General features: G+C 40.4%; 1 protein-coding gene across 2 annotated transcripts; it reads right to left on the bottom strand.

The window, feature by feature from the left end:
* Nucleotides 1–2,499: 2,499 nt before the first annotated feature.
* LOC130549898 (pancreatic secretory granule membrane major glycoprotein GP2-like) lies at nucleotides 2,500–16,769 on the bottom strand. 2 transcript variants are annotated; one of them, XM_057327240.1, is made up of 16 exons: nucleotides 16,655–16,769; nucleotides 16,252–16,317; nucleotides 15,742–15,834; nucleotides 9,543–9,611; nucleotides 8,247–8,645; nucleotides 8,125–8,166; nucleotides 7,747–7,809; nucleotides 5,665–6,066; nucleotides 5,516–5,581; nucleotides 4,824–4,928; nucleotides 4,551–4,732; nucleotides 4,164–4,321; nucleotides 3,546–3,791; nucleotides 3,259–3,421; nucleotides 2,943–3,036; nucleotides 2,500–2,817 (listed from the first exon to the last, which is right to left on the bottom strand). In XM_057327240.1, the coding sequence occupies exons 2-16, from the start codon at nucleotides 16,295–16,297 to the stop codon at nucleotides 2,714–2,716; spliced, it is 2,232 nt and encodes a 743-aa protein (XP_057183223.1). In that variant the 5' UTR covers nucleotides 16,298–16,317; nucleotides 16,655–16,769; the 3' UTR covers nucleotides 2,500–2,713. The 2 variants fall into 2 exon arrangements, with proteins under 2 accessions (XP_057183223.1, XP_057183224.1); XM_057327241.1 differs by lacking the exons at nucleotides 15,742–15,834; nucleotides 16,252–16,317; nucleotides 16,655–16,769 and having other exon boundaries at nucleotides 8,247–8,484.
* Nucleotides 16,770–27,155: the final 10,386 nt, after the last annotated feature.

Below are 27,155 nucleotides of genomic sequence, written 5' to 3'. Positions count from 1 at the left end.
GCTGCACACGTTCCCGCTCACCTGATTATTAATGACACTCACCTGCACCTCATTAAATTGGACACTATATCTGTTCCCTTGTTTCCTGTATTCGGTGTTTGGTTTAGTTGTATGTTGTGCACGTCTTTTAAGCGAACCCGTAGCGCCTAGTATTTAGTATTCCGTGGATGTTTTTGTACACCGTATTTTTGGATTTACCCTCCGTAATTGGATTTACCCTCTTACCTTTGTTTTGTGGATTACCCTTGTTTTTGTGGATTACTCGTTTGTTCCTGGTTTTTTCACCTGTGGCTTTATTAAACACCTCATCACTTATCATTACCCAATCGGAGCAGCGCTCTGCATCGTCTTACTGTATCACAAGCTGAAATGGTTCACCATTGCCATTGATGTGGTAGAAATTGATCTTGAAGTTCAAAAAATCTCTGACAAAGAAGGTCCATGTGTCAAGGAGTTAACTTTATTTGATCGGGCCAAACAAAGTAAGATGTCTTCATTCATCTGAAAACTTGGTGTTTTCCAGTCTACAGTTATAGTGAAATTTAGGAAAGGAGGTCCTTTCCTAAACCAATCAGGTAAGTCACCTTTATCTTTATCTTTTATTGTTATTATCCAATCGTTCTTGTCTGCCACTATTTTCTAGGCAACAAGGTTTGTATCTAATGGTGGAATGTTTACTTTTACTTTGTTTTTAAAAAATAGGTTTTCCTGTTGGTACCGGTTTTCAGGCCTCAAAGTGAACATGTTCGAACTTCTGAACTTTATCTAGGTCAGGCCTCAAACAGACCTCAAAGACATCACTGGATTTTGTATTGCTGAAATTTGTTCTATACTTTGTTAAAATGATTAAAAATATACTTTTGTGCTCAAACAACACTCAATCATTGCTTAAGTATACTGATTATATCATTAAACCATTAAATCATCTTCATATATTCACTTGTAACGCTCAATCATTGGTCTGATTAATACATCTATGGTAATATCATTCCTATGAATACTTCTTATAACTGGGGTGTACAACAGAGCCCAAATTAACATAAAACACACAAAAAATGCAACACAAATGTCATGAAATGCAACACAAATGGGTAACACTTTAAAATAATGGTCCGTTGTTAACAAGTAACTATGCAGAAAGTAATAGGTAGTACTACATTAACACTTCTATGGATAGGCTATACTGTATATGTAGAATATATCCATTCATGTTTTGGTATTAGGCTTTTGGTATTTGTATTTATTCATAAAGTTGTTTCCACAAACAACCTATTTTTTCACTTTATGTACGTTAATGTTGAGATTAGTAATTGTTTTTTTTTTATTAATTGGTCATATTTCGCAAGTAGTTCTCAATGATGGCATTTTTCTTTAGTAATTATCAAATACCAAATAAGAAACTACCTTTGTCCTAAATTAGCTATTACTTATTGCTTAGTTAATCTTGCTTCTATATTAGTTAATAGTATTAAGGTAAGTGTTAATGTAGTACTACCTATTACTTTCTGCATAGTTACTTGTTAACAACGGACCATTATTTTAAAGTGTTACCTATACATCTTGTAGTATACTTTAACATTTACTGTGGTAAGTAAAAAAAACACTATTGTATCTAGGAAATTTACTACAGTTTGCTAAAATAAATACTATAGTGTATTTTTTCATGTGAGAATGTAAAAAATAAAAGTTTAAAAGAAGCTAGCTACTTTTTTTTATAGTAACTTGTAGTGTAACTACTTTTTCAGATAGGTAGCTAAGCTGTAACTTAACTACTTTTATTTGTGAGTAGTTTATCTAACTACAATTTCAAAGTATCTTCCCCCATGGGCATTAAGGACAATGAATGTTATGTTGAATCGGGTGATTAAATATGAACATTTTTGCATATCTTAATTTCAAATGTTCTATGTATTACCACATATATTTTTGTTTTAGTAGTCTTACCTGTACCGGTATATTTGTATAAAGATGTGACTTTTTTCTCTCTTTGGAACTGTTGTTATATTTTCTTTATTGTTATACTAAACATATTCATGTTGCTGCTTTTAGGCCTTTCACGTTAAACAATAACATCTGAACTGAATAAGTATAGGACATTTAATTCCTTCACTGAAAACTTTGGAAACTGCAGACTATATATTTTTAAGATAATGTAATATTTATTTGCTCTGCATGAAGGAGGGGAATGGTGATTGTAAATGCAAATGTTCAAACATAGTAAAGAAAATATACTAAAGAAGAGGCCAAATAGGAATCAGAGTAGTGGATTTGGTGCCACCTGTTGGTCAAAGTTATAAATTAAATATGATTTCACCCTCTAACTCAGTGGTTCTCAACAGTTTTAACTTTGCCTCCCCTTTGTTTTATCTTATACTGTATCAGATATTTGACTTCAAGACCCACTGATAGAGTAACACTGGTTTATCCACTCTGTATTTATTCAACCAATTCCCTCTTAAGCATAATCAATTAGACAAACAGACAAACTTGATAGACAGGTGTATATTTAATTCACCTCTACTGTATATTGCAGCAAAGTCTATGATTTTACTTTATTATAAATGTATAGCAGTAAGCATGAAGAGAACTACAGAAATGTGGGAAGGGGATTTAACAATGTCGAGTGATTTTTAGGCCCCATTACAGTTAGGCAATATTTAGTGTAGAATTTTTAGCAAATCTATTAAATGTTTTCTGTTATTGTTTAAATGTACTAGAAGAGGTTATGGGTGCTAAAGACAAAGAGAAACAATGCCATTAAAGAACCACAAAGAGCTGAGGCTCTAGACACCTCCACTTGGTCTGTCACCCATGTATCTGCAACAGATAATGTAATGCAGTTATATTTAATATTGATATCTAAGATATAAAGAAAAAAATATTAATTCATCTGAAAATGCACCACACTGTAAAACCATTGCATCAAAGGTAAAACTTTTAACCTGTTGTCTTTAAAGACCGCTTCAGAGGACCCATAGATATGGACGAGCTGTCATAGAAGTCCACAGACCTCCGTCTTCTATAAGACGCACAGTGCTAAAAGAAAAAAATATAAGAAAGCTTGAATGAACCTTTCAAAATGTTTCAAGCTAAAACCAATACTAGTTCATTCAGATCAATCTTCTTCAATCATCTTTTTGGAGTTTAACATTATATTGGCCAGCACTGTAAAAACAGTGTAAGTCTGTGAAAGCAATTCTTTAAAGAAATAAAAAAATCATAAGATGGACATGATCAGAAAGGGTTTCACAAACTCACCGCTGAGCAGTCATTGTCCTTTAAAAGGCAAAGGTGAATGGAACAATGCAAGAAGATGATTTCAGAAGTTTCAGTGAAGGTAAACATCCTGAAGGAGAAACGGCTTGATGTGGACACACCATTCTGCACCAGATCAACTGTGCCATCTTTTGAATTAGGGCACCTGAGAATATTTGAACAACATTGCAATCTTGTAAATTATTGTAAAAGTCTTCTATAGCCCAATCATTAACAAATTTTGTCCCAAATCCCATCAATAAATATAAAATAAATATAAAAACTCTTACTCTCCAATAATCAGGTCCCATCGGACATGATAAAGAGGGTCATTCACAGGAGTTGCCCAACATGTGTCGATTAGCAATGCAAACTGTTGCCCATCAATTTCATCAACATTAATTTCCACAAAAACCAGCTGGTTCACCTCAATGTTCACACTGCCATTAAAGGGTTGAGAGAATTGCGGATCCTGATATGGAACCATCCTGACCCTATATGTGCCTTGACCTGCAGGGATCGTCTTGTGCAAATAGCTGTTGAAATGTTCAGTGTTAAGATAACACAAATATACTACAAAAACCATATAACTTTTTTATGGAAATTATACTTTGTTCCAAAAACAAAGTAAGCCATCTCCATAGATAGCTGCTTTCTCATGCATTGTTCTAGTAGTCATGGACCCTCACAAGTGATCTGGAGAGCTCCGAGAGCTGAGATACAACTTTATTTATAATCAACATTTCCCTCCTTGAGGACACTTATAATTTGGGGAAAAAAGGACAAGACAGCAAAATCACTGTATGCTGTCTAAAGCCACTTTGTTTTGGACACATACCACTATTAGGTACTGTTAATATTAATTGAACAAAATAAGAAAGAAGTATGTCATCTGAAGTGAGTCTCACCTCTCCAGAGGGTTGATTTGTGCATTCATGGAAAAGGTTTGCGTTTGAGAATATATACAGGAGAAAGTCAAATTCAGATAACTCTTCCTGCTGATGAGTTGAGTTGATTTCACATTCCCCAAAATAACATTCTCATAGATGAAGTGGGTGCCATTCGCCTGTATAGTAATGCCATAACATTATAATGTTTTAGTATCACACGTGGATCACAAAAATGGGTGTTTAGGTGTTCTCTTGAAGTCTTAGCTGATGTATGGCTATAGGGCTAACCTTGCATTTTTAAAGTATTTATATAAAAACTGAGGTTTGTGAATTATTACAAAGCTATTTAGTTTTGAAGGTTCAATCAGTGAAATAATACATGTTAGACTGTAAAATATAACTCACCACAAGATTTGTACCACACAAATTATTGTTATCAAAACGAAACTCCACTCTGCCATCTTGGACCATTCCTTTGCAACTAGGATCACGGAGGTGCAAGACTTCAGTAGAAAAACCATCCTCAAAAAGCTGACAACGGGACAGAGAGAAAAAGCCAGAACTGCTCTCGCAAATTTCAACAGAATCTGAAATAAAATAAAATATTAATGAAATTTCACAGAAAAGAAGAAAACAATGAAGGAAAGACGATATATTTATTAAAGTAAATAATCCAACCGTAAGAGTCAGGATTAGATTTGTGATGGCTACACAAACAGCCGTAGATTCCGTCTTTCTCTCCACACCATTCTCCATCAGTACAATTGACCTCAGCACAGGGGTCTGTTATGGTTAACATGTACAGTACTAGTTCAGTTTGGTTTTGTGTAATACAGTATGTAAACTACGCTGTAAAAAATCCTGTTAAAAAAATGAAATTTTCTTGCAGCTGGGGCGCCAGAAATAAACTGTAAAATAACAGGTTTTCTTGTACATTTACGGTCCTTTCCTGTAATTGTAGTTTTAGTTTTTGACTGTATTTTAAAAATACATGAAAAATCTGAAAAACAAATTACAGTTGTTACATTAAATCTGTAAAAAAAACTGAAAAAATGTTTTTTTTTCAGTTCAAAAGGTTAGGGTCACTCTTTGATTTTATTCTCTTCCACATTTTAGTTAATATTAGTTCTTCAAAATAGCCACCCCTTTGCTTTTCCTTTTCCTTGAAGTCTCACCTTGTTTTGGAGTACGTGAATTTGAAAACATTATTTTAAACATTTTTTTGTGTTGTAATGAACAAAATCAATAAATACAGCATCTCCTCAGATCAAAAGGTTTTTAAGATCATGAAAAACATTTCAGACAAGTGAGCCTATGGATGGCAAGAAAAACTTGTTCGTGAGCATTGTGAGATGAGTAGAATACTTTACCGACGGTTGTGGACACATTTGTTGTGGACTCTGTTGTAGGTGAAGATGTTGTGAGGTGTCTCACCTCTGAAAAAAGTAAGAATATTACATAACAATCTGTAACTCTTCAAAACAAACCTGAGTAACTGTTTATGTGTAAATGTCTCTACCTGTGCAGTATGCCGAGCAGAGTGTTGGACTGACAAGCTCATAGACATAGTAATCCCCTGGACAAGCTTTTACATGTATGGAATGGGTGAAGTAACAAAAGCACTCATACCAATTAGAAGTGCAGACCTGCCGGGTGACCACACCCTCTTCAGGCTGTGGGTGATGGCCATTGAGCCACAGTGGTTGAGAAGTGCCACATGAGCCTGAAATTACACATGACTCCGGCATCTGAGCATCCTGTCCATATAAGAAAAGTCTATACCAGCCATTCCACTTGAAGTTATAGTCACACGTTCCGTAGTAATATTTATAATAGTAATTATAATTGCTGGTGGATCTCCAGACATCGTACAGAGTGGTATAGCTGTCACAGGGGTCGACATTCGAACTGGTGAATGGAACTAAAACAGAAAATTTAGGAATGGTTATAAACAGCTAAAGGATAATAAACAAAGTCATAGAAAACTACTTATTGCAAGACATTTTCAATTGTTTCAAAAGTAAAATCAGGTGTGTCACGGACGTACTGAAAAGCGAACCCAAAACATTTTGATCTCCCCCAGGTGGCTGGCTGCAATATGGAGCATAAACCCCGCCCCCTCAATGAAAAAAAATGAGCTAAAAAGATAAAACATATTTTGCCAAAGATGTATGTTCAAGTGTTCGTTTTCTAATAAGTTTAGTTTTAGTAGTTAGAAGAAGGGGGTGTGAGGACATGATTCATGTTTTGTGAACGAGTCTGCATATGGGTGAGACTTTGATACCTCACGGCTTCATCTTCCTTGATCAATCTAAGCAGTCCAGATAAATTTAAAGGGACAGTTCACCCCAAAATAACTCTCCTCTCCACCAAAAAGCTGGTGTGTGGGCGTTCTGGCGCAATATGGCTGCCGTCGCATCATCCAGGTGGATGCTGCACATTGGTGGTGGTTAATGGAGATTCCCCCCTTCGATGTAAAGCGCTTTGAGTACCCAGAATATCACTATATAAATGTAATGAATTATTATTATTATTCTTATTATTAAAACAAGAATATTCTGTCTTCATTCACTCATACACCCTCGAGTTGTTCATAACCTGGATTCATTTCTTTGTTCTGAAGAAAACAGAGAAAGATATTTAAAAGAATGTTTGTAACCAAACAGTAATGGGGCACCATTGACTACCATAGTAGGAAAAATGACAATTGTTTAGTCAAAAGTTCCCCCGAACTGTATGATTCCCTACATTCTTCAAAATATCTTCTTTTGTGTTCAACAGAACATAGAAAATTGGTCTACTATGGAAGTCAATGGTGGCCAAGATCTGTTTGGTTGCAAGCATTCTTCCAAATATTTTTCTCTGTGTTCATCAGAACAAATACATTTATACAGATTTGGAACAACTTGAGGGTGAGTAAATGGATACATAATTTTCATTTTTGGGTGAACTGTTCTTTAAGTAAATTTGATCCTTTGTTTATTTTTTATTTTATATAAAGCCTTTTGGAGCAGTACAACCAGAGCCGTTGAAAAACAGAGTTACGACACTCGCATAGACATCCATTGGAAGAATGGAATGCGGAAGTAACTCGTGTCATGGAGTGACCAATAGTTCCAAACACTGCACTGAAGCCCATTCATTTCAATGTCTCCCAAACGTATTTGCTGTACACTTGATGAAATAACGGCACGTTTATACATTTTAACGAGTTGGCGGACATATCATATATTCATAGATCTTATATTCACATTACTCCCCAGACGAAATGCTGCTATAAATGTAGTCAACATAGTATTCAGTGTACACAATGTGCTAAAATATTTATATAATATAATATATAAATTTATGCAAATATAGTTGCTTTTGTCTGTCCCACTAAAATCTATTCAAATAGGTTGACAGCACGGATTTGTTTGGAACTATTGAGCGCTTCATGAACCACGCGACCACACGGCGGTGAGATCGAGTGTCATAACTCTGTTTTTCAATGGCTCTGAGTACAACTGTAAAAGTTGTGAGAGGAATTATACAAATGAATGGAATAATACACGCTTTTGGAAATAAATATTCTGCAGTTGTATATTATAGAGTACTTTACCAGTGGTTGTGAAAGATGAAGTGAAGTCTGTTGTAGGTGATGAAGTTGTTGTTGGGTCAGCCTCTGAAAAAAGTGCATATAACGTAACCACCAGTCATTTTCAAGTGTAAACCAATAGCAAATACTTGAACTTACATTATCACATAACACATTTTAAATGCTTCTTTAATATTTATTTAATTTAAACCCAAGTCTACAGTATATGCCTTTAAGTAAATTTAACCGTTTATTTATTTTTACATTTTAAAATAAATAGTTTGCAGAACTACACCTATAGTTGTGAGACGAATGATAAAGATGTATGAAAAAAATGATAAGTTTTAGAAATAAAAAATGATCTAGCTTTCTTATTATTAATTAAAGTGTAAAGTACTTTACCAGTGGTTGTGGGGGGCATAGATGTAGTGAGGTCTCTAACCTCTGAAAAAATGCATATAACTAAGAGTCATTTCTTAAGTGTAAATCAAATAATGTCATTGTAAAAGTGTAAATCTCTCTACCTGTGCAGTACGCAGAACAGGAGGTTGTACTGACAAGCTCATAGACATAGTAATCCCCTGGACAAGCTTTAACTCGAATGGAATAGGAGTAACCACAGCATCCATTCCAATAAGAAGAACCACAGACCTGCCGGGTTACCACTCCATCTTCAGGCTGTGGGTGATGGCCATTGAGCCACAGTGGTTGAGAAGTCCCACATGAGCCTGAACTTACACATGACTCGGGCATCTGAGCATCCTGTCCATAATAGAAAAGTCTATACCAGCCATTCCAGTTCATGTTATAATCACAAGTTCCATAGTAATAATAATAGTAATTATAATTGCTGGTGGATCTCCAAAAATCGTACAGACTGGTATAGCTATCACAGGGGTCGACATTTGGACTGGTGAAAGGAACTGTAACAGAAATTTTAACAGGATGTTTAAAAGGGGCTAAAAGGAAAAAGGTTTTTAGAAATTACATAGTCAATAAAAACGACATATTGCAAGACATTTTCAATTGAAGTCAAACCAGGTATGCCGCACATGTCCTGAAAAATGAACCCAAAACATTTTGATCACCCCCAGGTGGTTGGCTGTAATATGGGACATAATCCCCGCCCCCTCTATTTAAACAAATGTGCCAAACTAAAAAGATAAAATATATTTTACCCCAAAATGTTTTTTGTTTGTCATTTTAGTTAGTTCTTATTATGCTGATGTATGTTCAAGTGTTTGTTTTCTAATAGGTTCAGTTTTAGTAAAAAAAAGGGGGGGTGAGTACATCATTCGTGTTTTGTGAATGAGTCTGCGGGAATATTGATGGGACTTTGATACCTCATGGCTCCACCTTGTGATAATTACTGTGCAAACACTGGCTCATACAGTATGACATAATTGATGCAAGATTTCAGCGGCCATAGGACATTTTGGCTTAATTTTTCAACAGTGGAAGGAAGGCTCGGAAGGCTGCATCCTAAATCCCCATACTTCCATGCAATTTATGCTCTGTCACGTCTCAGATATTATCTATCAACTGTATTCCACTTTTTTAAGCTTTTCTTGAATAGATCAAATAGTTAAAACCGGCACTTACATGTTTTGAAATATTTTTTCTTAAGTGTTTCTTAATCAATTTAAGCGAAGTCCAGATGTCTTTAGATCAATTTTATCCTTTGCTTATTTTTACTTTTTTTAATAAAGCTTTTTGGAGCAGTACAACTATCATAGTTGTGAGATGATTTATACAAATGAATGGAATAGCATACGCTTTTGGAAAGAAATATTCCAGTCGTATATTATAGAGTACTTTACCAGTGGTTGTGAAGGATGTAGTGAACTCTGTTGTAGGTGATGAAGTTGTTGTTGAGCTTAAATCAGCCTCTGAAAAAAGTGTATATACCGTAACCATCAGTCATTTTCAAGTGTAAACCAATAGAAAATACTTGAACTTACATTATTACTACTTTTTAAATGCTTCTTTATTGTTTATTATTTAATTTAAACCCAAGTCTGTATGCCTTTAAATAAATGTAACCCTTTATTTATTTTTACATTTTCAAATGAATGTAGTTCCCTTTCTGTCGGTCTCTCGATGTTGTGTCGAACCGACAGATGGGGTTTGCCCTTGAGAACCGATCAACTTCTGTCTATTTTGAAAAAGCCAATGAAATTGGCGAATGAAATTTGGATGCCGGACTCCGCCCCCGGATATCCGGGTATAAAAGGAAGACGGCGTGCTCATTCATTCACCTTTTGATCTTCAGAGCCTTCACACATGATCGACTTCGAGACTTCAAACTATGCGCCGAATTACTGCTGGAATCTTACGACATGGTGCAGCGGACTGTCCCCTCCTGCGGCAACTTCCCCTGGGCGTCTCGGCAGTGCCAGAAGTGTTCGAGTTTTTTCTCTAAAAGAGCAAATTTCTCCAGCGTGGCATGTCCCGCTGTTCTTGTGGGTGCAACACACTCATCGAGGAGGGGGACGGACACGATGTCTGCTTCCAGCACGCTGGGGCAGACGTTGTGGATACGTCCTGCCCGCTCTGCGGGCGGTTGACGATTCAGACGTTGCGTTCACGGGTGGCTGTGTTCCCACGGGACTCAGCCACCACCTCGTCTGCTTCCCGTTCCGTGACAGCAGTGGCTACGGCGAGCAGCGAGGGTGATGTGAAGATTACTGTGAGCGTTAATCCGTCAGTCACTGGCTCGCAGACCGTTCGCACCTTGTCTTGCTCGTCTGACCGTTCCCCAGGAGACGGTCCCACCGTCTTGTTCCTCAACCACGTATTCGGAAACGGTGCGTGATGATGATGAGATGTCCCTTGCAGCATCAGAGGGTCACTTACTGCCATCTGACCTCGGGGAGTCGAGCCCAGGAAGAAGCGGACGTCGAAATGTCAGCCATGCTTTCCCGGGCCGCTGTGAGCGTTGGGTTGCAGTGCCTGCACTGCCTCTCCCAGCGCTCGCGGCTGGATACATGGTACCTCAGGTTTGAGCGCGGCTCCAAGCCACGCCCGCCCCCAGTGCCATGTTTACCGGAAGTGCATGAGGAACTTAGTAAGACCTGGAACGCCCCCTTTTCGGCGCGTCCACGTCAAACTAGTTCTGTCGCCCTCTCTTCCCTCGATGGTGAGGCAGCTAGAGGAGACGTCTATGTCCCCCTGTACCACTTGTGCCCACAGACAGTGGCCACCTGGGGGGCTCGACCTAGACTCCCGTCCAAAGCATGTAGGGTTTCGGCATCTCTGGTGTCGAGAGCTTACATTGCTGCAGGCCAAGCTGCCTCCTCTCTCCACGCTATGTTCATCCTGCAAGTCCATCAGGCCAAGGCGTTGAGAGAGCTCTACGAGGGTAAGACCGACCCAGCACTTATGCAGGAACTCCGCGCCGCCACCGACCTCGCTCTATGGGCGACCAAGGTGACCGAGCGGGCCCTGGGTCAGGCAATGTCCACACTCGTGTTCCAGGAGAGACACCTCTGGCCGAACCTTGCACAGATGAGTGACGCCGAGAAGGTCCGCTTTCTCGACGCACCCATCTCGCAAGGTGAGCTTGTTCGGTGATACTGTCGAGCAGCAGTTCTCGACAGTAAAGAAGCAGACAGAGGCTATCAAGCATATCCCTCCCGCTACGACTCGGCCGCCCTCTGGCCGTCGAGTCCTGTGCATCGTCTGCTTCCCAGCAGCCCTGGTCCTCTTTGATGCCCTCCGGCTCCTTCGCCCCCCACTCAGGCGGCCCCCCGGAAGAAGACGTCGAAGAGTAGACCACCACCCCATCAGCAGCCGTGGCGAAAGCAGAAGCGGCCCTCATGGGAAGACCCCAGGCAGATCAAGAATACCATAGGGCCGACCCCAGCCATTCCATCGCTGGGTGGTCGATCAGGGATGCTTCCTGCCCTTTCCCAACAGCCCACTTTCTCAAAAAGAGTTTCCTCTCTCTCTGGGTGTTTATCACAGCCGCTCTCACCCTCTACACGACGGTGTTCGGCAACTCACTCCGAGACCCAATGTCGAGGATAATCAGCAGCCCTCAGCACAGACAAGAGCTTCCCAAACTGTCACGGTGGCTACAGGATACGATCCGTCTCGTCTACGCAATCCAACTCACCAGACGCCCTCTCAAGTTTCGGGGAATCCTCTCAACCCCAGTCAGAGGCAAGGATGCTCCCGTGCTTCGGGCCAGGGTCGCCACCCCTCTGGCGAAGGAAGCGATCTTGCTCGTCCCTCTAGCCGAGATGTTCAACAGGTTTTACAGCCCGTACTTTATCATCCCCAAAAAAGGCGGGGGTTGCTAGATCTGTGTACCCTGAACAGGCACCTACTCAAGCTGCTCTTCAGGATGCTCACGCAGAAGCCCATCCTGGCGTCTATCAGTTGTCAAGATTGATTCATGGCAATCGACCTGAAGGACGCTTACTTTCATGTCTCGCTTTTGAGGGTCGGGCATATCAGTACAGTGTCCTCCCTTTCGGTCTGTCCCTGTCCCCATGAGTCTTCACGAAGATCGTGGAAGCCGCCCTCACTCCCCTCAGGGAGAGAGGTGTGCGGGTACTAAACTATCTCGATGAATGGCTCATCTTGCCACACTCGCGAGATCTGTTGTGTACAAACAGGGACCTAGTGCTCCGGCACCTAGATCGATTGGGACCACGGGTCACCCGAGAAAAGAGCAAGCTCTCCCCTTTGCAGAGCATCCTCTTTCTCGATATGGATCTCAACTCTGTCTCCATGACATCGCGACTGACTACAGAACGTGCTCAGTCAGTCTTGATCTGCCAGAAACATTTCAAGCAATCAGCGGTCCCCCTGAAACAATTTCAGAGGCTCCTGGGACACATGGCATCCTCGGAGGGGGTGATACCCCTCGGGTTGATGCACATGAGACCGCTCCAACACTGGCTACAGAGTCGAGTTCCCTGGAGAGCGTGGCACACCGGCAGCAGGCGTATGGTCATTACGACTCTCTGCCAACGCACCCTAACCCCTTGGTCTTCAATGACCTTGTTACGGACAGGAGACCAAAAAGGAAAGATAAAAAGAAAAAAAAAGTGAAGACAGAAGCCTCCCTGCAGGGTTGGGGTGCAGTGTGCAACAGGCAAACAGAGTCGGGGCAATGGACGGGCCCCCGCCTGCGCTGGCATATCAACTGCCTAGAGTCGTTGGCTGTGCTACTTGCACTGAAGAGGCTACAACCTCTCGTGCAGGACAAGCACGTGCTGGTCCGGTAGGACAGCACAACTGCCATAGCGTATATCAACCACAGGGTGGCATTCGCACACGTCAGTTAACACGACTCGCCTGACGCCTCCTCCTGTGGAGTCAGCAGGTGATACGCTCCCTGTGAGCCACACATATCCCAGGCGACCTGAACCAGACAGCCGACACGCTCTCTCGTCAGTTGACGCCTCGCGGAGAGTGGCGACTCCACCCACGCGCAGTCCAGCTCATTTGGGTGCAGTTCAGGCAGGCTCAGGTAAACCTGTTCGCCCCCCTGAACACCACCCATTACCCGCTATGATGCTCCCTGTCTGAGGCCCCCCTTGGCACGGATGCTCTAGCGCACAGCTGGCCGCGGGACAAGCGGAAGTATGCCTTCCCCCAGTGAGCCTCATTGCACAGACCCTGTGCAAGGTCAGGGAAGTGGAGCATCAAGTGTTATTAGTTGCACCATACTGCCTCAACCGGACTTGGTTCTCGGAGCTAATGCTCTTGATGACAACTCCCCCCTGGCCGATCCCCCTGACGAAGGACCTGCTTTCCCAGGGAAGGGCACGTTATGGCATCCCAGGCCAGACCTCTGGAACTTTCATGTCTGGACGGGACGAGGAGATCCTGAGTGGCCTACCCCCTGCGGTGGTTTAGACCATCACTCAGACTATGGTCCTGGCCACTAGGCGGTTATACGCCTATAAGTGGCCCCTCTTCTCGTCCTGGTGCTCTTGCTCTTGCTCCTCGCTCTGGACCCGCGGAGTTGCTCGATCGGGAACGTGCTGTCCTTTCTTCAAGAGAGACTGGAGAGTAACCTCTCCTATTCCACACTGAAAGTGTATGTAGCCGCCATTGCCGCTCATCAAGACCCAATTGCTGGAAAGTCTCTGGGACAGCACGACCTGGTCATTAGGTTCCTAAGGGGCGCGTGAAGGCTACCGCCTCGTCCGAACTCCATACCCTGTTGCGACCTTGATGTGGTCTTGGCGGGCCTCAAGAGGCCCCCCTTCGAGCCCCTCGGAGATGCCGCTCTTTCTCACCTCACGATGAAGACGGCTCTCCTAATGGCGCTCACCTCCAAGAGGGTAGGGGATCTACAAGCATCCTCCGTGTCCACAGATTGCCTAGAACTCGGGCCCGATGATTCTCATGTTATCCTGAGACCCCGGCCCGGCTACGTGCCCAAAGTTCCTGCAACGGACCACTAGAGACCCGGCGGTGAACTTGCAGGCGCTCCCCACCGGGGAGGAAGACCCAACCCAATCCGTGTTGTGTCCAGTACGTGCGCTGCGCCTCTACTTGGACCGCACGCAGAGCTTCAGAAGCTCTGAGCAGCTCTTTGTCTGTTTTGGAGGTCAGCAGAAGGGGAGGGCTGTCTCCAAACAGAGACTGGCGCACTGGATCGTGGACGCCGTCGCTACGGCATACCGATCCCAAGATCGCCCGTGCCCATTGACAGTGAGGGCACACTCCACCCGGGGTGTAGCCGCCTCGTGGGCACTAGCTCAGGGCGCCTCTCTGGCAGACATTTGCAGAGCTGCGGTTGGGCTATGCCTAAAACTTTCACAAGGTTCTACAGCCTCTGCGTAGAACCGGTGTCAGCCCATGTCTTGCATGGTAACAGGTAAGACCCCTTCCCTCTAGGTAGGTCAGTATGCTATTTCCGCCTCCCTTCTTTCCCCCACCGGGTGAAGAATAGGCATTCCATCCATCACTAAGCACCTTACTGGGGGCAGGCTGGGCAGAGAAGCCCTGCCCCCTTAGGCCGGGTACCAGCTGAGTTATCTACCACATAGCTCTAACCGGACCTAATGCTCCAGACGTGGTAACCCCCCCATCGGGCGGTTCCGTCTGATGTATCCTCATGATTGGTTCCCACCTCGGCAACACATGACCTTCCCTAGGTGGACCTCCACCTTGCGGTAAACTACTTCAGTCCGCAAATTTTTCCATGAGTTCTCCCCTGACGGCGACACCATGCTGGTGTCTCCACTAAACTTCTCCCTATGGTAGGAAGTGGTCTCTGTAGCGTGGTTCCTCAGTGAGGAAATAACGCTTACACAGTGGCCCTTACGGTGCCGGGCGGCTTCTCGCTGTTAGAGAAACAAGGCCTCCGCCTGTGACTGTCGGTGGCAGGGGCTTCCCACCTTTTAAGAAAAGCTCTGGGACCCCGTACCTCTCCACTGGACGGTCACAATTTTGTGCTGGCGCTCACGTCTGACACGCCTAGGCCAGTCAGCGTCGCCTCGCTAGAGATTGTGACGCGGCACAGCCGTGGTGTTTTCCAGAGGAACCCCATCTGTCGGTTCGATACAACGTCGAGAGACCGACAGAAAGGGAACGTCTTGGTTACGGATGTAACCTCTGTTCCCTGAAGAAGGGAACGAGACGTTGTGTCCTTCATGCCACAACGCTGGCCGCCCACCGCAGCGGTCGAGGGATGCTCAGGGTCCTCAGCCCAAAAGGTGAATGAATGAGCACGCCGTCTTCCTTTTATACCTTCCTGATATCCGGGGGCGGAGTCCAGCATGCTAATTTCATTTGCCAATTTCATTGGCCTTTTCAAAATAGTCAGAAGTTGATAGGTTCTCAAGGGCGAACCCCATCTGTCGGTTCGACACAACGTCTCGTTCCCTCCATCAGGGAACAGAGGTTACATCCGTACCCAAGACGTTTTCAGAACTACACCTATCATAGTTGTGAAATTAATTTTGGGATTTATGATTTTGAGTTGAGTTTTAGGAATTACAAAATTCTCTAGCTGTACTGTTTTTCATTTAATTGAAGTGTAAAGTAATTTACCAGTGTTTGTGATGGGCTCAGATGTGGACTCTGGGCTTGTTGTTGCCTCTGTTGTTGTAGCTGAAGTTGTTGAGGGATCAAGGCTTCCAATTTCTAAGATGAGGAAGAAAATACCATCAGTCATTTCAAAAACAGATATTGAGTGACTGTATTTAAATACAATGTAAAAATGAAAATTTACAGAATTTTTACATATAAATGCAGTTAAACATGTTAAAGAAAATTACAGAAATTTTCAGAAATAAAAATTACACAAATAAACTGCAAATTTAAGTCTGGTGTGAAATTTAATGTTATTTAATGTTTTCCTGACACCCCAGCTGCCAGAATATTACAGCTTTTCACAGTATTTTTTTTTTGCAAAATGCTATGTTTGTTTTATGACATTTAAATTAGGCATGTCAAGAAAAATCTACTACAACATATTCACTCATTTGTAACAGAACAACGTTTATAAATCCACACACAATAACATACAATACTTTTGAAAAGCTGGTCCCAAAATCTCACCATTGATTAGTAGCAGCACTATATACAATGACATTAGAAACCCCATTTTGCACCTCAAGCGTTCGACTGAAGAAAAAAAACAGTTAAGAAAACAAATAAAAACAATAGAATATTTCTAAATGTTGAACTAATATGATTTCCGCAATTCACAAATAGAACAATTATAATGATTGTTAATGCCGTAATTTGTAATGTATTCAGTATTTTTTCAATGAGACCTACCAAAAATGTAATGAAAAAAATGTCTTTTATTGGTTTACAAACAGTTTATTGTTTTTTGCTGCTTTAAACAAAGAATTGTTCTTAAAAATGTAAGAATAAAATGTTTCGTAATAATTACAGATGTTTACAAAATCTACAAAATTTGAGTAGAACATTTAGCTGTGTAAAGTGCGCAACTTACCTGAGATTAAATATTACTGCATTGGGTAGCTCAGGAAGTTTATCTTATCATCACAGCACACAGTGATGCTGAAATATGAGTCTGAGCCTTTTTATTCCCTTTCTTTGATTCATACAGGCAGGACAGGTGTGTTTTCTGAATAAAGGCCATGCAGTTTTCATTTCGTTTTTTGCCAAATGAAACAACAGCTTTTATAACAACTTTTAAAAAAAAGCCATTATCAAATGGAAGGTGGCTCATATTTTACCACAAAATATATGTATACTTTTTTCTTTCTTTGAAAGTTGTCTGTCTTGCTTAACCAGACATTGCAATAAAATAACTGCTCTCCTTGAGGTGCAGTGCTGTAGCTAACTAACAATCTTTTTGTTGAGGTTTTTGAAATTTGAGTTCAAAGTTGAGAACTGCTGAAATTAAAATTCAATTCAGAATTTTCAATGATATGACTTGAAGGAAGTACAGCCTTTGTGGGTGCATATATATATGTACACAACAGAGGTGGACGAAGTACACAACTTCCTTACTTGAGTGAAAGTACAGATACTACTGGTCAAATATTACTCCACTACAAGTAAAAGTTGTAAAGACAGATTCTTACTTAAGTAAAAGTACAGAAGTACGTGCTTTTAAAAGTACTCAAGTATTAAAAGTAAATTTACTTTGTCAGTTGTGCATTGTTTTATTGTCATATACCTTATGCTTCTGAAGCAACCTACTGAATACACTGAGCAGCTCACAGTATCAGTTGTATTAGAGGAGTAGTTCACTTCAAAATTTGCCCCCATTGACTTTCCATAGTAATTTTTATTCCTACTATGGAAAGTCAATGGGGGGAAATTTTGCAGTGAGGAACTCCTTTAAGAGCTTTATATGTTTAGCACATATATGTTTAGTTTAGATATAATCCTGTATTATCATTTAGCCTAATTATCTTCATTAGCCCCCTAGGCCTATATGTATTCATGAGCAGTGTTTGTTTATTTTGTATATTCCCTTTACCAGTTTTAGCAGCAATTTACCAGTAAGTAATAAGGTTCTTGTAAATAGTCAAGTGTAGAAGCCCTGTGTTTGTTGGATTTATTATCGTTTGTATTACCATAATTTAACTACAAACATAAACTATAGCTAGTATAATGAAACTATGGTATTTTTAGTTGCTGTGGTTTTACTAAAGATTATTAATTGGAGTATGGTTCCTATATATAGAAAATGGTAAATTTGTGGATACTGTGGTTTTACTGCAAATACCATCCCTGCTGAAAAAAACAGTGAATTTTTGAAGTAGAATGAGATTTTTAAATTAAATTCCTCTTTGTAGTGTTTGGGTTTTATTCCAATATGATTTACCATCCCACCAATAGAATCCATCACATAGCCTACAAGTAGACAACATGTATCCATATTACAATTCCCATTATTCCCATTAAATCCATTACATTTTATATTGTATTTTGGGCAGGGTTCTATTGTTTTTATTTCAACAGGAATACTTCAAATATAGTTACTTCAGTAAAAACATCATACATTTTCCAAATCGCTTTAAATGATATAGCAGCAGATCAGAAGTTAACACGCACGTGTAGCTCAAGGTGTATGTGATGCTTATTTACCGTTTAGCCGTTATGCCGATCATTTTCATGACAATGTTTCTACGATCTTTGACTGATCGTAACCCACAGATGATTACACCACACTTTAACATGTGCCTTTTTCCTCTTTTATTGTTCTATTTGCCTTTTCAGAGCGCTATCAACGGTGTAGCAGCACCTACGTTTACATTAGTTTAGCGGGGAAGATCCCAGAGTTGCCAGATTTGCGTAATTTTTTGGCTAAATGGCCATTCAAAGGTTGCCGGAAAACCGCGAGCTTTGAAAAACTGAAATACTTGGCAACAGTAAAAGGTCCTGGCAGATCGCAAGCCAGATAAATGACGCACACCGGAAAACCCGCTGCATAGAAACCATTTTCTACTTTTGGACCTTTTTATAAATGTAGTGGAGTAAAAAGAATGATATTTGTCTTTCAAATGTAGTGAAGTTAAAGTACAAGTACTCAGAAAAAATAATACTCAAGTAAAGTACAGATACTCAAAAAGTGTACTTAAGTACAGTACTCAGGCAAATTTACTTCGTTACTGTCCACCTCTGGTACACAAGCAGTTTAAATAATTTATTATATCCACCTTATTAACATGATCTAAACAGGATTGTACTGAATATGTAGGTGCACGCAAACATTGCCATATCATATACACGCAAAATCGAACTTTGGCGTAAGTACAGTATTACACATATTGCTGTCAGGAACGCAGAGTGGAAGAACCCAGATGCAGGCAACGGCAGTGAAGGGGTTAACAAATGACTTTATTTACAAAGACACACAAAACAAAAACCCACGAGGGAGTATAAAACAGGAACTCAACTAAGAAACAAACAGAAAACAAAGACTTCCCACGAGGGGGCAAAATGAAAATAAGAACGGCACAACTAAACTTTAACGACACAACCAAACATCTAATACGAACAATACAGGGTAGCACAAACAGACTCACTCGTGAAGAACAGATGACAGGACAAGGCAAGACGATGGCACGAAGCAGTACATAACATACGTACATTAACATACGCACAGAACGCAATACACCAGCACAAAACAAAGAAACAAGAGGGTATATATAGGGAAGACAAACGAGGGATAATTACACGGGGCAGGTGTGGGACATTAAACACTCAGGGAAAGATCACAAGGAAACGAGAGGAGCGGGGCCAATGACGAGACACGAGAAAACACATGAGAGGAATAAACAAACAACTCATGGTCTTCTCACATACAACCTAAGGACTCTGCCCCGATCCCACCACACGACTAGAATTTCATAAACAAGACCGTGGGACCGTGACATATTGCAACAGCATGTTATCTATAAGCATTGATGAGAACGGGTTGGTTTGCTGCTGTTGGAATGGTAATGATTTTAATAAGAAAATAAATATGTTTGAGTTTGCTGAGTATGTTAAGTGACAGTACAACCCTACCAGAGTCATTTTAAGTAAGCAATTAAGGTACGAGAGACTGTGCTTTATTAAAAATAAATCACGGCTGAAGGGGCTGCTTTGTTTCATAACAATACCCTTCAGCCGTAACTTATTCATGAAAAATCACCAGCCGCAAGTACCTTATTGCTTTTATAAAAAGTTACACACAATACAAATATTAAAGCCGAAAAATATGTACCATTGCAACTTTCATGAAGTAAAATCCCTTCATTCCTTCCACTGAAAAAATAGTCCCTGAGCAACAGAATGTTTCGTCTGTGCATCACAGTGATGCGAATCGTTAGGTGAAATGACCAATCAGAATCGAGGACTTTTATAAGTATAAAAACATATTTTTTGTCCTTAGTAACTAAACACGTATTTGCGGTTTAATACAGCCAGACATTGCTCCCACACAAGCACATGTTTTCTTTCCTGAAAAGCTACAAAACATTACATTCGATATTCACAAAGGATCAAACCTTCAAAACAATGACAACATGAGTGGATTGTTAAAAATGGTGTACGGGCAGTATTGACAAATGGTTGCTGTTTTTAGGGCTATTTATTATCTACTGGATGTTAACTATACCATTCCATTAACAATGTGAAAAAGGGTGGAAAGCACACAAACACTTTTCTTTGTCTAATTCTATTGTCTTCTAAGGCGAGGTCTCTCTGGAACATTCAAGTCTCTGTTTCAAAAGGTAATGAGGCCAGACAGGATGATAAAAGAAAGGTTCACAAACATTCTTTTGAACTAGACTGCTTTTGTTTATTAAACTCAGAAAAATAATGGGTTATTTTAAACCCAACGTTGTGTCAAAAAACGCAACCATTGGGTTAAATTAAAACAGAAAAATTTCACCTGACAATGTGTTGTGATAGATCCAAAAATGGATATGGTTTGCAGATCTCATAGATCTTGTAGTCCAGTTTCACTAGATCTCTCCCTGTCAGGAACTTATTAAATCTGAAAATATCAACTCCAGATACTTCAAATCAACCACCAGGTAGATACAGAGAGCAAACACTTATAATCCTGACAACAAAAACATCTCTTTGAAAAGCTTGATTGATCAGGCCATAATTTTCCCTTCTATGTGCCCTTTAAATGGACAGGTCATTTTCTCTTTAATTTATTACATTTTAAAGCAGTTGTAAACTGAAGTTGTATAACTGATAAATTAAATTTTAGTTCTTTTTTTATTATAAATTATCCTTTTTTAGTGGTTAATTGCAATGAGATGGTGTTTCCCCCCCACAGAATAAAGTGTTTTATACCCATTAGTGTTCACTGCATAGGATACTGAGGAAAGTGTCTAGAGGACTGTCCATTTCAATTACATTTCTTAAACTGGATAAACTCGGTAGCAGTTTCAGGAGTCCACATCATCTTAAAGGCATACATCTGCTGAGTCTGCACAGAAATGTGTGTACAGACATGAGGAAAATATGATTTTGGTGTGCTATTTTATTGCTTTTAATGTATTGTGAATTATTGATTTCTCTCTACAAAAGGCACAAGGCACATCCATGTGTAACGGAGGCCAGCTAGTGAAGAGCTGTGCAGTGTGTAAACCTCACTCCCCGACCAACAGAGACGCTCTAGCTAGAGACTGCGGTCTTTAGCCTCCTTGTTAGAGCGCCCGTCTCCCATCCGGACCGATGCCGGTTCGAGGCCCACGAAGAGCGGTGCGATTGGGACCGGTCACACATGTATAAACTTTTTAAAGTCTTGAAAAAAGGTTGACTATACAGTATGCAAATTAAAAATCAAAAACTTCAATACATTGACCTTGAGAATATAAAGAACATAAATCCAAATCTGGAGATTTAGTTTTAAACAGATTGGAGATTTAGAAACTATTTCTATATTGTTTACTGACCTAACAACTCCCATTGCAGGTAAAATATGACACTGACATACCTGGCTATTACCAAGGCCAGGAGGATAGTGACAACAATGGACCGTTCTCTCAGGTCAGGAAAGCGTTAACGCTCCTTGAAGGCAAATACAGAGAGAATGAGGAGGAGCTTCTTCCCTCATGCTATCCGGGCCCCCTTATCAAAAAGAAGTACACTTGAAGTTCAATTTTTTAAGTATACTTGAGTAAAGATCAAGTTTATTTTTAGTATACTTTATGTAGTAAGTATACTAATATCAATGGACTAGTAGTATACTTGAAAGTGTACTATTTGAATACTGCTTCGGACTAAATTGGCCCACTTTTTAGTTTATAAAAGTATACTTTTAAGTTTACTTTAAGTGTAACAGTAGTAAACCTTTGAGCACACAAGTTTAAATTTAAGTTTTCATTTGTACTAGAACTATACTCCAAGTAAACTTGTTGGTATACTGATCGTTTACTAGTTCAATACTTTTAGCACATAGTGTCACGGTCCCACCGTCTTGTTTATGAAATTCTAGTCGTGTGGTGGGATCGGGGCAGAGTCCTTAGGTTATGTGTGGAGAGAAACATATTGTTGTCCGTTTGACAATAATATACGTTCTCTCCAGTGTCTTGTCATTGGCCCCATTCCTCTCGTTTCCTTGTCATCTTCCCCTGAGTGTTTAATTACCCACACCTGCCCCGTGTCATTATCCTTTGTTTGTCTTACCTATATATACCCTCATGTTTCTTTGTCCTGTGTTCGGTCATTGTGTTTGGTGCATGTGCTATCTTGTTCTCGTCCAGCGTTAGTATTATTGCCTGTTCCTGTTGTATTATGAGTCTAGTCAAGTAAGTCTTTTAGTGTTTAGTTATAGTTTGTCAAGTGTTTCTCAGTTTAGTCCAGTTTTAGTCAGTCTATGTTCTGTTTGAGTTGTTTCCTGTTTTCTTGATTTACCCCATCGTGGGTCTTTGTTTTGTGTTTATTTTCTGTTAAATAAAGCTTTCTGTTAACCCCTTCATCCCCGCTGCCTGCAACTGGGTTCTTTCACCACGTTCGTGACACATAGTCTAAAAGCACATAGTTTAGTCTATGAAAGTACACTTTGAAGTTTACTCCCAGTAAACTATGTAGTTTTTATACTGCAAGTATGCTTGTAGGTTTTCTGTAGGTGTACTGATAGTTTACTAGTTTAATACTTTTAGCACATGTTTAGTCTATGAAAGTACACTTTGAAGTACTCCCAGTATACTTGTAGGTTTTCTTAGGTGTACTGGTAGTCTACTAGTTCATTACTAGTTATAATTTATAAAAGTACACTAAAGTTTACTCGCAATAAACTACTGATTTATTTTAAGTATGCTTGTAAGCTTTCTTTAAGTGAACTTGCAGATATACTGATAGTTAATGATGTGGAAAAAATAACGATCTTGCAGTTCAAAAAATCTCTCAGACAAAGTAGGTCCAGGTGTCAAAGAGTTAACTTTATTTGCTCGAGTCAAACAAAGTGAGATGTTCCAAGTCATCTGAAAACCAAGTGTTTTCCAGTCTACAGTTATAGTAAAACTTCTGAAAGGTGGTTCTTTCTAAAAACCAATCAGGTAGATTCCCGTTAGCTCTTATTTTTATTAACCAATTGTTGATTTTCTGCCACCAATATATCCCAGGCAACAAGGTGCGTATTTATTCGTGGTAGGCTGGCTATTACCTATTTTTTTAAATATATTTTTACACAATGGTACAGATTTACATGCAATGGTCTCCTCATATGAAATCATCAAAAATCACTGGACTATGCCCGTATCTTAGTTACCAGTGGTCTGTGGAAAGTACCTAGGTTTTCAAAGTCTCAACTCTTGAACTTTTTAGGCTGCAGGCCTCAAGGCCTCTGAGGCCTTACTGGATTTTTCAATGGTTCATAGTGCTCAAATGTGCTCTTAAACATGCTTAAAGTGACATTAAGTGTCATGATTCTGCAGAATCTTGTCATGTTTCTGTTGGTCTAGTGGCGGGATCATGGCAGAACCCCATGTTTCATGTGGAGAGAGGCATTTTGGCACTGATGGCCTTCCATACTCTCCGGTCTGGTCTTTGTCCCCGCCCTCTCGTTTCCTCATTATTAATTGTTAATGATTTCATGCCCCGCACCTGTCCCCTCTTGATTTAGTTCCGTATTTAATGCCCTTGTGTCTTCTGTCCTGTGCTGGTTCATTGTCATTTGATTCATGTGGGTGAGGTCTTGTCTTGTTTTTGTAAAATATGGTGAATGTTATTTTTAGTCTTGTTAGTCCTTGTTCCTGTTCTCATGTCCTATTATACCCTTGTTCTTGTTTTACTCCCTCGTGGGTTTTTGTTTTGTCTTTGTTTTATTTTATTATTAAAGTCCTTGTTAACCCCTTACCCGCTGTCTGCGTTTGGGTCCTCTGTCCTTGCACCTCATGATATCCTGACATTGAGTGCATTTATATGAACAATCATTGGTTAGAGGTACAGATTGTATCATTGAATCATCAATTCATCCTTAAATCATCATCATATACCTACTTCTACTACTACTGCTGAGGAGCAGATGTTGTAGCTCTCTTAATAGCCTGCATGATACATGGCCAAAAACATAATAACAGGCGAGAGAATGCAGGGGCCTGTTCCATAAAACAAGATTACAAAATAAGCCAGGCTTATTTTGGTAGGTCAGACTTATTGTCAGTCGATTCTGTTTCATAAAGCAAACTTAAAATAGTTCGAACTCAGTTACTATGGCAACTTATGCTGGGAAATTAGCCTGGTCCGGGGCAGGCTAACTCTTAGTTCATGCTTAACCAGAATACCATTAATACACCTGCTGGTAATTTCATGCCATTTTATTTCACTTAACCACTATTAATAAAATAAGGAAATGTACTTTACTAATATATGTAAGAAATTATGAGGTACTAAGACATATAAAGAAATTAGTGTTTAGTTGGTGAGTTTGGTTGATTAGTTTGGCAATGAATCAATTAAAAGTGTATAAATAGGGAGCTGAACTCGTTTCCAAACTTAACCATGGCGTGTCCTTTCATTGATGAGGTGGTGGATGAGGGAGCCATTATCATGCGAAGGGCCTTTCAAAGAGAGCGAACTTTCAGGGACAGGTCAGACCCTTTGGCTTTTCATGACAGCTACCTGTATGAGCGTATAGGTTCTCAAGATATGGGATTGCATATATTTGTAGATTGCTGAGACCACACATTGCAAATAACACATGCCGCAATACAGCGCTCACAGTCCCGCAGACGGTGTGCATTGCACTTCACTTTTTTGCCAGTGGAACATTTTTGTACACAGTTGGAGATGCAGAGAATATCAGCAAAGCATCGGTTTGCCGCTCTGTACGAAATGTGTACCTTTCTTTATAAAGACTCCTCAATGTGTTCATCACATTCCCTGGTGTCACAAAGAACCTGTGACTAGAGACTATTATTTTGGAACGTTTGGGTTTGAAAAACTTTAAATGACATAGTATAAGAGAAACAACAGACACAAGTTTGGACTAATATTTATTCATGTTGCATTTCAAATTCATATCTAAACAGTGGTACTTGCGTCTCGGGGCATTTTTCCATGCGCTACAGTCAAAACCGAACATGTGTAGAAGTTGTCATTTTATCTGTCTTTTTCCCGCCTGCTAGTAGGGCAGCCCAACTGTTTAGCTGAATGGGGGAAATCAGTGGTCTGAATATTTGTTTGTAAAATGGTAAATGTTTATTGGTTTGAAGTAATTGTATTATTCGTGTGTTATTTCTTTGCATTTGCAACGTGGAAATGTATTTGTTTATTGGTGCCAGTATAATACATTTATATGGTTTGTTAAGATTGTTTAAACCCCCTTTTTGTTTCATGGGTTGGTATGAGCAGTGCAGTGCAGTGTTGGCTTGCTCACCGGGAGACTGCATTTATTTATTCATTTATTTATTAGATATTATTTATTATAATGATCTTGCTTGGTCTATAAACACCATGCACTGTGCTGTGTTTTACCTTTCTGTGTTTTTCTTATTTGCTCCTGTAAAGTTGCTTTGGAACAATGCACATTGTGAAAAGCGCTATATAAATAAAATTGAATTGAATTGAATTGAATTATGATCCCCATAAGGGCTTGAGTTATTTAAGTCTGCCTTTAGTAGGACAAAGGAAGGTGGGTAGTAAGAGGTCGTTGAGTGAGTGAAATAACCTGATTACGTAAATTGACCAGTTTGAACAAATTTTTGGTGTAGCCGAACATTTGTGAATTTTATGAATTTTTCATGGGACATTATTACCGACATGAACTATTTTTGTTATATTTTTGAAACCATGGACTTGAATTAGAGATGGGCAGATGAAGCCTTGTGAAGCTTTTGAGGCTTTTTCCTGATTGTACCAAAAATGATTCAAAGCTTCAAAGCCTCAAAGACAGACCCTACCAGTGACATCTAGTGGTCAGCTGCAATTATAGAAGCCACTTTCTAATGATTCACATCTTGTTGATTCCAGTTAACACAAAAGCAATACTCGGCAATACCAGCTGTATCTTCAGTCTGAGAATCATTGTCCACACATGAAAGCGTTACAACGTTTTGAAATGTCACTTTACTAGTAAAATGTTTAAAATATGTGTAATATGCAATTCAGTTCTTACGGTGGAACTGATTATAAGGACATCCCTGGATTTAGATTTTCTGATTTGCATTAAGAGCATTTTGCGTCTCCTTATAATGAATGAAGGCACAGCAAAGATTTGAATCAGTCACATCGCTTCAGGTGTTTAATTGTGACGTATGAAGCCTCAAACGTCATCAGTCACGTGATCACATACATTTGATACAATCCTCGACACAGTTTCGAACCACTCTGCTTCAATGGAGTAAAACAGGCTTCGAAGCCTTAAGGTCAGTTTATGGTTCTGCGTAGGACCTACGCCGTAACATACGGCGTAGCCTACGTACATAGACGATGCCGTCGTGAACATTTATGGTTCTGCGTTGAGAGTATGCGTCATACTGCAATTACACCGCCGAAACGCTAGTTGGCTCTTTGTGTTTTCATGGGTTTGCTCTTCTTCGCCGATGTTTTGTGTGTGTGTATGCTAGTGTTTGCAAACGACAATGGAAGCCAAACCGAAGTTAGAGGAAATCTCTCTCCAAGAATTCGCCGCCATCTGACAGTCTTTATAGTCCGCCGAAGAGGAGTCATACAGATGCGTGTATTTCCGAACCTGTTCAATCAGACGCTCAGTAACTTGGTCGATGTCGATGCTCACCATGTTGTTCTTTTGTGGACTCTGAACTTGCCGGAAGAAGACACCAGAGAAGAAGATGCCGGAAATGCGTAGAAGGAAGTACGATGCTGCCAAACCGACCAATCACAGAGCTTGCGGTCCGCGTAGGGTCCGCGTTGAGTTGACGCGTTGTTACATTTTTGGAGAGGTGCGCGTCAGGCTACGGCGTAGGGTACGCACAGGGTACACGGCTCTGCGGGCGTAGGTCCTACGCAGAACCATAAACTGACCTTTAGTGTCAAACGTCCCATCTCTAACTTGAATGAACATTCTG

The sequence above is a fragment of the Triplophysa rosa genome, unplaced genomic scaffold (genome assembly GCF_024868665.1).
Source record: "Triplophysa rosa unplaced genomic scaffold, Trosa_1v2 scaffold191_ERROPOS669647, whole genome shotgun sequence".
Classification (NCBI taxonomy): Eukaryota; Metazoa; Chordata; class Actinopteri; order Cypriniformes; family Nemacheilidae; genus Triplophysa; species Triplophysa rosa.
The sequence above is the reverse complement of the archived record's forward strand: the minus strand, read 5'-3'. Positions and strand labels throughout refer to the sequence as shown.